The 14491-nt window shown below is 46.0% G+C and overlaps 1 protein-coding gene across 1 annotated transcript in view; it reads right to left on the bottom strand.

Moving 5' to 3' along the window:
* The window catches only part of LOC129693968 (plexin-D1-like), a 105445-nt gene that overhangs the window by 30856 nt on the left and 60098 nt on the right, over positions 1 to 14491 (bottom strand). Inside the window, exon 4 of the mRNA XM_055630690.1 lies at positions 3722 to 3822. Coding sequence (XP_055486665.1) covers positions 3722 to 3822 — 101 coding nt within the window. The remainder of the gene's footprint in view (positions 1 to 3721; positions 3823 to 14491) is intronic.

Genomic DNA, 14491 nt, shown 5'->3' with positions numbered 1-14491 from the left:
CATTTATACAATATCTATATATGTGTTTATGCTGGGGAGCTTCACATTGACCAGCACTGACATGATGGGCTGAATTACCTCCTATAGTCTAAGTAAGTCACAGGCCCTTCGACCCAAACCAACCAACTTCTTGCCCACACCAACCAACATGTCCCATCTACACAGGTCTCACCTGCATGCATTTAGCCCATAAACCTGCCCTATCCATCCATGTACCTGTCTAAATGTTTCTTCTGTTATAAATTCTCTAAGTTCAGTATTATCCCTAGGATCGAACAAAATGCTCCGATACAGGAGGAGGGTTCAGAATAACAATTACATTAAGGCAGGGGTGTCAAATTACTGGGGGCAAATCCAGCCCTCTGGATGATTGGGGGGGGGGGGGGGGGGGGGGGGGGGGGGGAAGTAAATTCACGACCATTTATAATGTATATATACACTGAACACCGAAGGTAGTCGCAAAATGCTGGAGTAGCTCAGCGGGACAGGCGGCATAACAGAGGTGAGAATGAACATTTGACAATTTAATTAAATCGTTTACTTGATGCGGGCGGCGGCGGCGCCTCGAGCGGCCCCAGGGCGCGCTCCCGCGGGCGGGAACAACTACACGTGCGGGGACCACTGTGCGTGCGCGCGCGGCGGCGGGCAGGTCCACTGCGCGTGCGCACAGCGGGAGGGTGAGCACGAGCAAAGATCCGCTCTGTGATCTTCGAGCGCGAGACCGCGCTGCCGCCGCCGTGGACGCTCTCGGTGCCCGGCTCATCATCGCCATCGCCATCGGCGGCTGCCTCCTCACTGCGCTGATGACGGGCGCTCCCGACCGCCAGGACGGAGAACAGTGCCCCTCCAGACACCGCCTGCGGGTAGGTGAGACGTCGTCTGAATTTGGCGACCATCCGATGCGCTGCCCCCCCAGACCAGACACCCCCTCACCCCCATTCCAGACACCCCTTCCCCAGGCCAGGCGCACCCCCCCCCCCCCCCCATTCCAGAAATCCCCTTTCCAGACACTCTCCTTTCCCAGACAAGCCACCCCCCTCCCAGACCAGGCACCCCACTCCCCCCCTCCCCCAGACTAGACAGCCCCTCCCCCCCGACCAGACACCCCCAGACTAGACACCTCCCCAGATCAGACACCACCTCCCAGATCAGACACTGCCCCCCCAGACTAGACATTCCCTCCCCCCAGATTAGACATCCCCCTCTCCCCAGATCGGAAGCTCCCCAGACCAGACACCCCTTCCCCCCATTCCAGACACCCCCTCGTCCCCCAGACTAGACATCCCCTTCCCCAAATCTTAGCCAAAATAGCCTTGTTTTTCTCTCATCACAACTCTCTTGTAGCTTACAACTGTTAAGTTAATTCCAATCCTAATGGACCTCGTGAGACGATCCTGTAGGTATGTTACAAAACCTACCGGAATCGTGTCTGAGAATCTGCCCCACCTCTTATACGCGATTTTGGCGCTGTTTAGAGGGGGCGGGTTTAAAACGCGATTTTTACTAGGCTGTTGCAATCGAAAATGTTCAGCCTAGTAAATCATTAACGGAAAATCGCTGAAAGACCCCGTCGCAAAAGGTATTATTAGTTTTTATGGTCTTGTATAATAGTTATAGTAGTTTAAAAATCAATCTCTCAACCCGCAACCTCTCGCAGCCCCAGGGTTTTATAAAGCAAACAATTAAAGGTATGTACCTTATTTTTACATTAAAAGGGGCTTCTTAAGAACCCTGTATATAAAGTTTTCTATAGCGAATAGTTCATTTTGGGCTCTTTATATCCCGCAGTATTTTTCTGGGCATTTGGGGGCACAAATCCACTGCAATGTGAACGTTCTAAACCAGCGTGTTCACAGGAACCCACTAGAAAGCCGATTTAAATTGACTTTAATTTACAGCAATTGAACACTAAATTCCTTCCATTTGGCCTATAAATTAATGTAAATGAGATTTAAAAAATCATGTTTTATTGTGAATTATTTGTGAATATTATTTGGACACTTAGGCTATTTAAAAATGTTAATCATTTATTAAGAAATGGATAGATGTTTAGATCTAGTAATTGAAGTTTGAAATTAGCTACAATTGGGTAACTAACTAATTATATGCTTTAATTTCAGGTAATCCAAGTAAGATTATTTTATATTTGTTTCAGAATGGTTCAATCTATGATAACTGAAAATTTCATTCAGTTCACTTACTTTTTAAGAAGGTTATGGGCTTTTGACTGTCCTCGATCACAGCTTTTTTGTTATGTCCATAGAAAATCAGTAGGGAACAAGATGCTAATTTCCGAGTATGACAATGGCCATAACTTTTTTATTACTTGAGATATGAAAGTGAATTAGGTGTCAAATTAAACTTATTGTTATGCTTTATCTGATGGGATAAATTGCAGACTTGATTTTTTAAATCTCAAAATTTTGTAACATTGCTAGATCCTGCATTCTGGGAACTAGTTGCTGCCTCATTATGGTTGCCGTGAAATTTCCAACATGTTGAAAAATTAGTGGCAACTAGAATGAAGCCGCCATAAAGATTAGCGAGAAATCTCGAGCCGAACGTGGGTTGCCAGGAGGTCGAAGGTTCTCGTAGCCAGTGCTGACCGGTGAATTTCATTGATACATTGGGAAAAAAGGTAAGCAGTAGTTTTAAGAATTAAGGATAGCCGACCGATAATGTTAAATGTCAGCCGAGCTTCACAACCGTGTATCTCTGGCTCCTTAAACGTTGTCTCTGCTCCGTTTCCCCTCTTTCCACCCCCCCCCCTTTTAAAGGACTTACTGTACTTTAGCTGTCTTTTTACAGCACCAACAAAGTGCGTGTGTTTGCGCGTGCACAACTGATCTGGCCTGCATGAAGTCGCAGTTTGCCCAATCCAGCCAGTGACCTAAAATGAGTTTGACACCCCTGCATTAAGGGGAAGTATAATTGGGTCAATAATTTTTTTTTTTTAATGGGGGCAGATTTGTAGGTTAATAGGCCCTCTGTAAATTGCCCCCAGTGTGTACAGAGTGGGTGAGAAAGTGGGATAACACTTTAACTATGCTAAGCGTTATTCACATTATTCCCTTTATCATGTATCTGTACACTGCGGATGGGTCGAATGTAATCGCGTATTGTCTTTCCGCTAACTGGTTAGCACACAACAAAAGCTTTTCACTGTACCTCGGTACACGTGACAATAAACCAAACTCAACTCAAATGAGAAGTGAGTATAGGTGGGGAGGGCCCACTATGAAGAGTCTAGCATCAGGTTGGGTCCAGAATGTTCATGCCCATAGTATTAGTTTTATATATAGTATTATTTATAGTATTATAAAGACCAGGAGGTTGGACAGTAGCAGGAATAACATAAACCAAATAAACAACCTTGAAATTGTGCAGAAAAATACTCCTGCTCAAAAATTGTCCTGATTTTGATTACAAAACAGATTGACATCAGTGTGTAGGAAGCAACTGCAGGTGATGGTTTAAACCAAAGATAGACACAAAAAGCTGGAGTAACTCAGCTGGTCAGACGCATCTCTGGAGAAAAGGAATGCGACGTTTCGCGTTCTGTCTGAAGAAGGGTCTTCACCCGAAACGTCACCTACTCCTTTCCTCCAGAGATGCTGTCTGGTGCTCCGAGTTCCTCCATCTTCAGATTAACATCAGTGTTGCTTTACGAGGTAGACGTCCAGCAGTGTTGCTGCTACTGGGCTGCTTTGTACAAACAGACCTTTCCTCGTTCACACACCATCCACAGTACGGGTCCTGTGCCGACAAACAATCTTCACACGAACTGTACTGGCTACAGTTTGCCACCTTCAGCCGTCTCACCTGCAGAGCCAAGAGAAAAGAAATGTATTAGGAATCTCCTAACACACACAAGTTCATATGTTCATAAGTGATAGGAGAAGAATTAGGCAATTTGGCCTATTAAGTCTACTCCTCCATTTAATCATGGCTGATATATCTTTCCCTTTCGGGATGAATCCCCACGGGAGATTCCTTTCTGCACCATGTATGTGTGTGTGGGGGTGTAGGTGTGTGTGTGTATATATATGAATGTATGTGAGATGTGTGTATGTGTTTGTGTAAATGAATGTATGTATATGTGTGTTGTATATATGTATGTGCGCGCATGTTCAATGATTCAAAGGTCCTGTATTGTCATGTTTAAGGTACAGTGACATTTGATTTGCCATACAGTCATTAACCTATTACACTTGGCCATACTCTCCTATCCCTTTGTGAGCTTTCTTTCCTGTTAATTCTGGGGTCATTAACTATCCCTTTATAAGAGAGGGAGAGGGAGAGGGAGAGGGAGAGGGAGAGTTCCCAGGATGGCGGGACTGCCATATGTTAAGGGCTTGAACACACTAGAGGCAGGAAACATGTTCCTGATGTTGAGGGACTCCAGAACCAGAGGCCACACTTTAACATTAAGGAGTAAGCCATTTAGAACCGAGACGAGGAAACATTTTTTCTCACAGACAGTGGTGAGTCTGTGCAATTCTCTGCCTCAGAGGGCGGTGGAGGCAGATTCTCTGGATGCTTTCAAGAGAGAGCTAGATAGGGCTCTTAAAAATAGCATTCAGGGGATATGGGGAGAAGGCAGGAACGGGGTACTAATTGGGGTTGATCAGCCATGATCACATCGCTGGCTCGAAGGGCCAAATGGCCTACCCATGCACCTATTGTCTATTGACCTTCGCCCTTGAGGATTTTCTGCACTCTGTCCGTGACAGCCTGGATCCTGGCACCAGGAAGGCAGCACACCATCCTCGCATCCCGTCTGTTGCTGCAGAAACCCCTGTCCGTACCTCTCACAATGGAGGCTCCAACCACCACTGCTTTGCCTGATATCGGCCTCTTTGGTTTGGGCTCAACAGCACTTTTTGCTTCGCAAGCTCAATGCGTCAACATCTTCTGTCCCGACAGCTTCCAAGTGGGTGAACCTGTTCACAAGAGCCGGGGATCTGTGCATTCTATGTTTACTTCCCTTTCTCACTGTCACCCACCTTCTCTCTTCCAGTACCTTAGGTGTAACAATCAGCCTCTCGGACAAACCTGAGATCATCCACTTGCTTCTCCAGTTTCCCAACTCGGTCTTTCAGGAGCTGTACCTGGATGCACTTCTCACATGTAGCAGCCAGATGCACCAGCGATGTCCTTGACCTCCCATATACTACGAGCATCGCACTGAATCACCTTGCCTGACATCTCCTTCTTTCGTCTCTCCAGAGTTTTGCGTAGCCACCTCGCCGAAGACTCACAAGGTATTTTACTCACAAAGCCACTCCCCTAGAGCAGCCTTGTTTATATTGACATAAATTGCCTAATTTACCAATTTACCCATTTACAAACCAAATTCCTCAGTTTTAAACTGTTTGGCCCCTGTGACTTACTCACCTCCCCCATGGGCTTCAGCCAATCAGTGCTTCGTCCTGCTTCTCCTTGTTGCTGCTTCTTCAAAATCCACATAAGCTCTGTTAAGTCTGTCTGCGTTTTGCCGCTCTTTTCCAACTGTTTTCCCCCTCTGACTCATCTCTTTCTCTCCTTACACACGGGCTTCAGCCAATCAGTGCTTCATCCTGCTTCTCCTTGTTGCTGCTTCTTCAAAATCCATGTAAGCTCTGTGTCAGGGGTGTTCGAAGCTCCCGCGATCGGGGTGGTCGAAGCTCCTGCAACCTGGAGTCCCAAAGTCACTCCCTAACCAAGGGACGAGAGCTCTCCAATGTCCGCAGGCTCCCACAGTTGTCGCTCCCAAAGTCGATCCCCAGCAAGAGGCCGCCAGCTCCTCGATGTTAGGCCGCAGCATGGACGGGGTACGATACAGAAAAAGTGGCATCTCCGTCGAGCGAAGAAATTAAAAAAAGATTCCCCCAACTCCCCCCAACCCCCACATAGAACCAAGTTAAAGATACACTAAAACATACATTTTAATTTGGAGTCACGCGACATATTGTCTCTCGCATTGCGCAAACACAGGATGCTGGAGCTCTGCTTCCAACAGCTTGGACCAAAAGTAAGTTTTACTTTTCCAGGTCTCTTTTTTATTGCAGGAAGCTTTGAGAGCTCCTGCTGGAGATTCGGGGTCGGAACCCCAGCGCCACCCGGCTCCCTTCTACAGGGACCGCCGGGGGGGGGGGGGGGGGGGGGGGGGGGGCATCCCGGAATCCCGGCTGCGAATATCGCGGGGAAAGCCGAAGCCAGAATCGCGGGGAAGCCTTTTATCAGGGACCGCGGGGAGAAACCCCGTTTACAAGCCACGCCGGCTCGGGGGGGAAACTCAAAACATAAGGGAGCATCAAATAGGGGCAATCCCGGCTCCCGACACCACAAGGTCCGTGCTACAAGTTTCCACAAGATGCTACTGCACCCACTGAGTTTCTCCAGCATTTCGGGTCCCTGCTACAAGAACCGTGGGGGAATGTGTGACCCACGGGGAGAAGCCTAGCTGCGGGGACCACGGAACCTGAGAAGACCGCAGGTAACTGGCCTTCAGAGACCGCGGGAAGACCGCGGATAACCCGTCTTCCGAGACCGTGGGTAACCCGACGTTGGAGACCACGGGAAGACCACAGGTAAACCCGACTTCCGAAGACCAGGGAAAAACCGCAAGTAAACCCGACTTCGGAGACCATAGGAAGACCACAGGTAACCCAGCATCAGGGACCGTGGGAAGACCACGGATAACCCAGCGACAAATTCAGACTCCGGCTGCCCGAGGAGGGTAAGAGCTAAAACAGGAGACTGAAAGGCCTAGACTGGTCAGGCCAGGAGGGTTCCCCTCCGACATGGGTTCGTCCTCGGATGTTTTACCCATCCTGATTGGCCAGGGAGGGCCATATCAGCGCAGGTCTCCTTGAGAGCCTGTGGCAGCACCCTTTTCAGGGCTGCCTACAAAACTCCCTTCTGCGAATGTGAGTGTGAGGGGTCAGTTGGCAACTGACTCTGAACTCGGAAGCATGTCCGAGGAACAGGTGCTGGCTGGGAGTTACCATGCACCTGGAAAGACATAGGTCCACATACACCAGCAGCCCTACGCTCCAATCAAGGACGGAAATCCAACCCGCATCAGGGGCCTTTTGGGCTTACCTTAAAACCAACGGTAGTCATGATGGTAGGTGGGTCTGGTTCGTTCCGAAATGTGAGGTTGTGGACCATTTACAAGAAGGTTGGATGAGATTAATTCATACACAGTACAAGTGAGACAGTCTCGGAATATGGCTGGAGTTGCCTCTTTAGGCAGGCTCGCTATTATGACAGATGAGGCCTGTTCATTATCAATAAGCCCAACTCGCATGTGTAGTATAGACATTGAAACCGTGACTATCAATTCCCATGGGGTCAGCTTCATTCACAGGGCATTGGAAATATCTGAAATTTAACTGGATGGGCAATGATACAGTTAAAACATTGCAAAATAGGCTAACTTCAGCTCCCAAGTTATTTACTAAATTAGTGCTTCGGGAGCTAAAAAATATTGTTAAGAACTATCTGGATGAGATTTAAATGCTATATTTCGCTAAGTTAGCTGTATCAGCCACAAAACCCATTTGAGAAATTGGGTTCTCATCTGTCCAGATAAATTTAAGTTGATACCAACTGAAATTATTGATGATTGGGATTACCTTTAACTCTATTAATCGTCTGGGACTCCGCCCTGAGGTAAGGGATTGGAATTAATTGAAGCCCGTAACAAAACTGATCAAACAGCCTTCTGTTCATCAAATATAATTGGCTTACAGCTGTGCTATTTGGGCCTTTGCACAATCAGAACTATACAGCATGCAAAAGAAGTAAGCACTCAAGTACCATGTGGTCATTGTTAACAGCTCTATGCTATTCCACTAAAGCAGTAAATCTTCAGTTAAATTACAAACTGATTGCTATTGTTCATGATGAGAAATTGCTCATGCTCATAGTTACAGATGTGGATGGGAGAGTTACCAATTCTTCAGTTACATGGCATCAACTACCTATAGACACTGGGTGCATTCTGTGGATTAAAGGTTTATGCGAATATGCCTAATCTGCATGCTCTAGTCCAAGTTGATACACTTCGGTGGTGGTAAATGTTATTTACATGGGTGCAAACAAGTCAAAATATCCGGTGATAGTTTACCCAAAGCTCATTACGGTACATAATATGGGTGTTGGATCACAAAGTATTAAAATACATTGTGAACATTAAAGACCAAGAAGCTTGCATCCAGACTCAATCACCAGTGAAAAAAAAATGTGGCATATCAGTAGCGATGGTTACATTCTAGCTACACTAAGGAGGAATGTTCTTTTATGTCTTCCTCCATCTCTCCCTCATCAGATGGGTTTGCAAAATTCAGCAAGTTCCCGCCTCAGGCATTTTCATAGTGCCAGCCATGGTTCCCACTGATGTGGGGAATGATAGAACCTCATATGGTTATTTCTAGACACAAGTATTGGTCTAGCCGTGACGCGGGAAACCGTCCTCAGCATGATATAATCAATTCATTGACTTACAGAGACTGAGAAGACCATTCCTGCGACTCGGGTTGTTAAACCCAACCATGAACGTGCTCGCTGCAGATCGCAGGGATAGCACCAAAAAATAACATTTCCTCATAAAGAGGTGGGAGGTATTTGTTTTATGATTATATAATTCGGCACGGATGACTGAAGTTGTGTAGTTCAGGCTCATATGAGGGCTTGACAAATCACGATGTCTAAAGTGCCATCTACTATACCTAAAGTGCTTCATCATACTGGCTGGGAGGAGAAGAATCCACTCTGGGGGGTCACCCTCCGAGTTCTAGATTATGAAGGATATCTGCAACTCCAAAACTCCCAGGCCAAGGGAGCGCAGAGATATGGGGTGTTAACATTGTGCTACGTCGCTTCGCTGAAGGGCTCCAGCTACATCCCTGTCCTTGGGCTAACTCACATATAAGTGGTTATGCTCATAGTGCTGCATGCAGCACAACGGGTCCAGTAATTACATAAATGTTGACTGGATAGGATGACTATATCTGCAGGCTAAATAACACTTATGTTATGACTTAGTCAAGCAGTATAGACCGGGGGCACCAGATCTCAAACTAGATGTTCACATATCCCATGAACCCTTGATTGTGTATGGTCACATATATACACCAGAATGTTAGATCACTAGAGCCTAGAGACTCTGAACTAGCAATATTGTTAGTTACATCTAGTCTCATAAGACGGGATCACTACAGACCTTCTTCAGATGGTTATGGGTCTGGCTTATACAGGAGTAAATACTGACATTTCAAGTTACTCCACCAAGGCTGCAACAACCTCAGCAGCAGGGTTATGGAAGTTAGCGGGACTACATCCTAGCGGTTGCAGGATGGTCAATCTAGCAATTTTCTGCACATTTAGTACCATTGCCAGATCGGGGGTATTTACGAACTCTATGTTAAGTTCTGTTCATAGTTCCTCCTGGGTGAGGGAGGTTACTATTGTCATTATTCATGTCTGAATATGATAACATACTTCCTCCCCTGGTCAACTAAGGCAGTGAGTGAAGCATGGACTCATTCCAAGGCATGAAATCACAGATCTTTAAAATCTTCATGTAGTCACTCACGTGACTCCGAAGTAAAATAGTAAGATTAAACGAGAACTTAGCAGTTTGAAGTTTGATCTTTATTTTATGAGGAGTTACGTCGAGGGTTAACATGCCCTCCGTGTCCACCCTCTATCATGAAGGTCAACTGGTCTTCTAGTTCTTATCTTACTATGTTTATTTCATCTACTGTTGTCTGTGATTTCACACCGCTGCTTTGAAGAATGTCGCTTGCTGGCGGGGTCTGCACGTAATCCCTCGTCGTAACTCCTCATAAAATAAAGATCAAACGTCAAACTGCTAAGTTCTCGTTTAATCTTACTATTTAACAACATACTAAAAACAACAAAGAAAGAAAAGGACGAGACACGGTTGGTGAGGCTGCCATTGTACAGTGCCATGTATATGTGTGTGTTTGTGCGTGCATGCGTAATGAATGCCCACAATTAAGGATAAAGAGACAACAGTTTTCACCCAAAGCCTTAAAACTAATGAGCAAGGTACATGGGGTCAAGGAAAGAGCGTTCTCGTCGCGGCCCTGTGTCCACCAATCTTTCCACCACCACGCACAAGAAGCACAAGAAGCCATTGTATGCAGATGCCGAGAAGTGTGTTCAGCTCTGGCTGAGCAACCTCCAATTTTGTGTGTGGACTCGATAAGAAGAAGAAGCAGGGTACATGATAACACACGCTAATAATGTTTGCAGACGTGAGCTAAAACTAAACCGCTGCCTGTACTTAATGACAATGTTTAGAAGACTCCAGAGAAATAGTAAGATTAAACGAGAACTTACCAGTTTGAAGTTTGATCATTATTTTATGAGGAGTAACGTTGAGGGAATACGTGAAGAACCCCGCCAGGACGCATGCGTGTCATTCTTCAAAGCAGCGGTGTGAAATCACAGATAACTGTAATGACTAAACATAGTAAGATTAGAGAAGAGATACCAGTTGAGTATATGATCAAGGGTGGGAGCGGAGGGCACGTATTCCCTCAACATTACTCCTCATAAAATAACGATCAAACTTCAAACTGGTAAGTTCTCATTTAATCTTACTATTTTACTTCGGAGGCACGTGAGTGACTATGTGAAGATTTTAAAGCTCTGTGATTTCATGCCGTGGAAACAAGTCCATGCATCACATCTGCCTTGATTATGGGGAGAATAGAGTTAACATCATTAGACATCAATACGAAATTGAAACCCAACGATAAAAATATTAACACCAATTATTGCCCCTATTTATGGGGTAAATTATATTACAGAACTTAAGTTTGTTTCTGCAAATATTCCAGGTTCAATGACTGGATTGTTATAAAGTCGTTGGAAAGTTTCCTCCATCCTGCTGTCTTGAGGATTTGGTCCATAGGAACGTCCAACTTCATAGCTGCCGATGTAGCTGCAGCCTTGGTGGAGTGAGATTTAAAAATGCTAATGTCTACTCCAGCCTTTATTAGGACCTGTTTTAGCCATCTAGAGATAGTCTGGACTGTCACTGTTTTGAGTGGCTGTTTGTAGCTGATTAAAGTGACATTTCTTCCCTCTGATGATCTTAGTATACTCCATATATAATAGTAAGTGTGTTACAATACAGAGACGACCATCTGTCGGGAAGGCCCTGAATTCTGTTTTTAGGCCTGCTGACCCCTGTCTATTCTGTTTGACTATTTCATTAATGCGAAAAGTTAAATTTCCAGATGAAATAATCATGTTGTCCAACCTTTGTTTCTGTGGTGACTGGACCCTTTGTGCCGTGGCCAATGCCATCAGCATGACTGTTTTCATAGTCAGTTTCTGTAGGGACAGAGCTGTAGTTGGAGACCAGTTTCTTAACATGGTCAGTACAATGCTCACATCCCATATTTGGGAGTACCTGGTCCTTGGGGGATTAATACTAAAATGCCCCTCATGAGTTTGGTTACCAGGGTGCGTCCCAACAGAATGCCGCTCTGTTCCTTGCCACAGGTATGTTGACAGAGCACTTCTGGCGCAGTTGATGGCACTATGACTGAGCCTCTCATCGTAATGAAGGCTTGCCAGGAATTCCAGAACAGACGGGATGTTCATAGATCTGTGGGTGATGTTTATTGTTGTGACAGTACTTCCCATTTCTTGATGACACCAAGTACTGATTTTTTGATGGACTGTCTGTGGCCCGCTGAAATAATTCCACTGTTCGGTCCGTCAGTCCCAGGTGTAGTAGAGGTGCTTTCAACTCTATAAATTAATAGGTTTATATAATTATGACATGGGTAACTCCCCTTGTTGCAGGAAGAACCAGTAAATTAGGTCTATGATGGATGGCGATGCATGGTTCTAAAACCATGTCGATATCCCCGGGACCCATGGTTGAGTAGGCCAATCGGGTACTATCAAAATACCAGACGCGGAGTCTACTGTTTATTCCTAAATACCCGACTAATGAGGCAAAAGGAGGGAATGCATAAATAATCCCCCAATGCAGCGAAAAGGCATCTGTAGCCACTGCCCCAGGTTCTGGTTCCCAAGAACCTAATTCGATAACTGGTATGAGCATGGATGTGAATAGGTCGTTATCTGGTGTTCCATACCGTGCTGTAATTCCAGCAATACCTTCCCCAACATCCACACAGTGTTTTCATAGACTTAGCGTGACCTGTTTTCTGCCACTAAATTCAGTTTACCTGGTAATTTGGTAGCTGATATCCAAATATCTTTCTGAATACATTATTGCCAAATTGTGTTAGCCTGATGGTCACATGATGTCGATATGTTTCCACCCATATGGTTGACATATGCACCACAGTGGTGTAGTCAATTAGTAGTCTAACATACTGGTGATATAACCCAGAACAATATGACTTAAAGCCATGGAATGCACTCAACTTTCCCAGGTATTTATGCCCAGCGTTTGTAATGATGCCTCCTGTGCATTCCATCTCCCCCACAGCTGGAGATGGAATTGGTAGCATCCCATCCAAGTGCCCATCAGTATGTAGTTCCATAGACGGGTAACTGTTAATGTTTGGATTGGAACAATGCCTAATGTTATGTTTCCACCATTTTAGTACCACGGTGGCCTCTGTTGGTAGCTTCTTTGGTCTGTCAGAATGACCCCCATAATATTTGAGTGCATGCATGTTTGCGCTCAGTAATTTGATAATGTAAAGGTCTGATTTATGTGGCTGGAACACAGCCACTATAATGCCAATTATTCTACTACCAGTCTGATGGATGGCTTAATTTACTGCAAGCCTCCATTAAGGCTGTAACCTTTTCTTACGGCAAAGTCACTGACATGTGAGCTGAGTTAAGAGTGGAACCGCAGATGATCCATTGTGTTAAATACATCTGTGGTCACCTCTAATGGGCACTGTATAGTAAGCATCTTTTAATACGATACTTGCCATGTAGTAAACCTAGGATCAATACCTTTGCAGTAACAAAGGTTCCCATCTAGTAATGAATATAAAGTACGAAAGTATTCAAATTAGTCAAATCTATGATGATGTGGCAACCACCATCTATTTTATGATAAAGATTTTTGGACATGAATTCCTGTGATTTGTGTTGGATGTCCTCCATTAGTCCTTTTTTATTTGGGTACTGTAGTTCATTATGCGCTTATGATTATTTCGTTGCCCGTAAGCATGAACATTCAGTTCGGTACATGCTGAACTGGAGGATTATGTTTTGAATAATTCTATGGTATAACCCTATACTTCTCCCTCCATGGTTACTATAAGTAGGTTTCTGTAGTTGGGTCTGTGTTGAGGGTTAGCGCATTCCACAGGAAGTAGTTTTTAGACGTTGCTTTAATGAGCCCCAGGGTTTCCCTCTATGTCAAGTTCTTTACCTATTTAGATAAGTTGCCTCCAAATTTTAATATTGGTGGTATGGAGATTCCAGGTTTGCATAGGCCTGCAAATTAGGGTCTAAAGCCAGTTGGATGGTACTTCTTCCTAATGCTGTTTACTCGTATTGGTAGTTTGCAAAATAAGGCCAGTGCATCCTGGTGATATAGTGTCATGTCTTTTTTGTTTATTGTGCGGGCGAAACCCGTAATACCCGCTGTTAGGACTTTTGGAACTTTCTTTCGTTTCAAGTCCCTGCCCTGCCATGTTTTCAAATACACTGGTTGATACTGGGAACATTCGGTGTTTTGCAGTTCCCTGATGGTAAGTGTCTTCCAATAGGCTTTCTGCACCCCATGTGCACTAGGGGTATGTTCTGCACCCCTGTTCAGGTTCAGCCCAGAATGGACCCCCTATACTCCCCTCTGATGAGAGAGAACACTGTGCAGCCCTACAAGAGGTACTGCTGTAGGATTTACTAGCTGCCCCCTGTGACTAGTCTCCATCTCCCAGAGCCTGCCACTTACCTGCTCCAACAGCTGCTCCAGCTGGCTCCGATGCTCTCGGGCATCCAACAGGCTCCAATGCACATGGTCACTGGCCGTCGCGGCTGCTCCTGAAACCGCTACTCCTGAGTTCGCTCCTGCTCCAGTTCCTGCAGCCACTCCACCCGGCTCCAATGCTCACGGGCACTGGCCGACGCGGCTGCTCCTGAAGCCGCTCCTGCTCCAGCTCCTGCAATCAGCCCAGGATTGACCCCCGGTGTTCCCCTCGGATGAGGGAGAAACACTGTGCAGCCCTACAAGAGGGATTGCTCCTGCAGCCGCTCCAACCGGCTCCAATGCTCACGGGCACTGGCCATCGCGGCTGCTTGAAGCTCGTCCTCCTGCAGCCGCTCCAACCGGCTCCAGTGCTCACGGGTACTGGCCATCGCGGCTGCTTTGTTCCCCGCTCCCAGCCGCTCCAACTGGCTCCAATGCGCACGGGCACTGGCCGCTCGCGGCTGCTCCTGAAGCTGTTCCAACTGGCCCCAATGCGCACGGGCACTGGCCGCTCGCGGCTGCTCCTGAAGCTGTTCCAACTGGCCCCAATGC

This window comes from Leucoraja erinacea, unplaced genomic scaffold (assembly GCF_028641065.1).
Source record: "Leucoraja erinacea ecotype New England unplaced genomic scaffold, Leri_hhj_1 Leri_507S, whole genome shotgun sequence".
In the NCBI taxonomy this organism is placed as follows: Eukaryota; Metazoa; Chordata; class Chondrichthyes; order Rajiformes; family Rajidae; genus Leucoraja; species Leucoraja erinaceus.
Note: the sequence above shows the minus strand (reverse complement) of the source record. Positions and strands in the feature narration are given on the sequence as shown.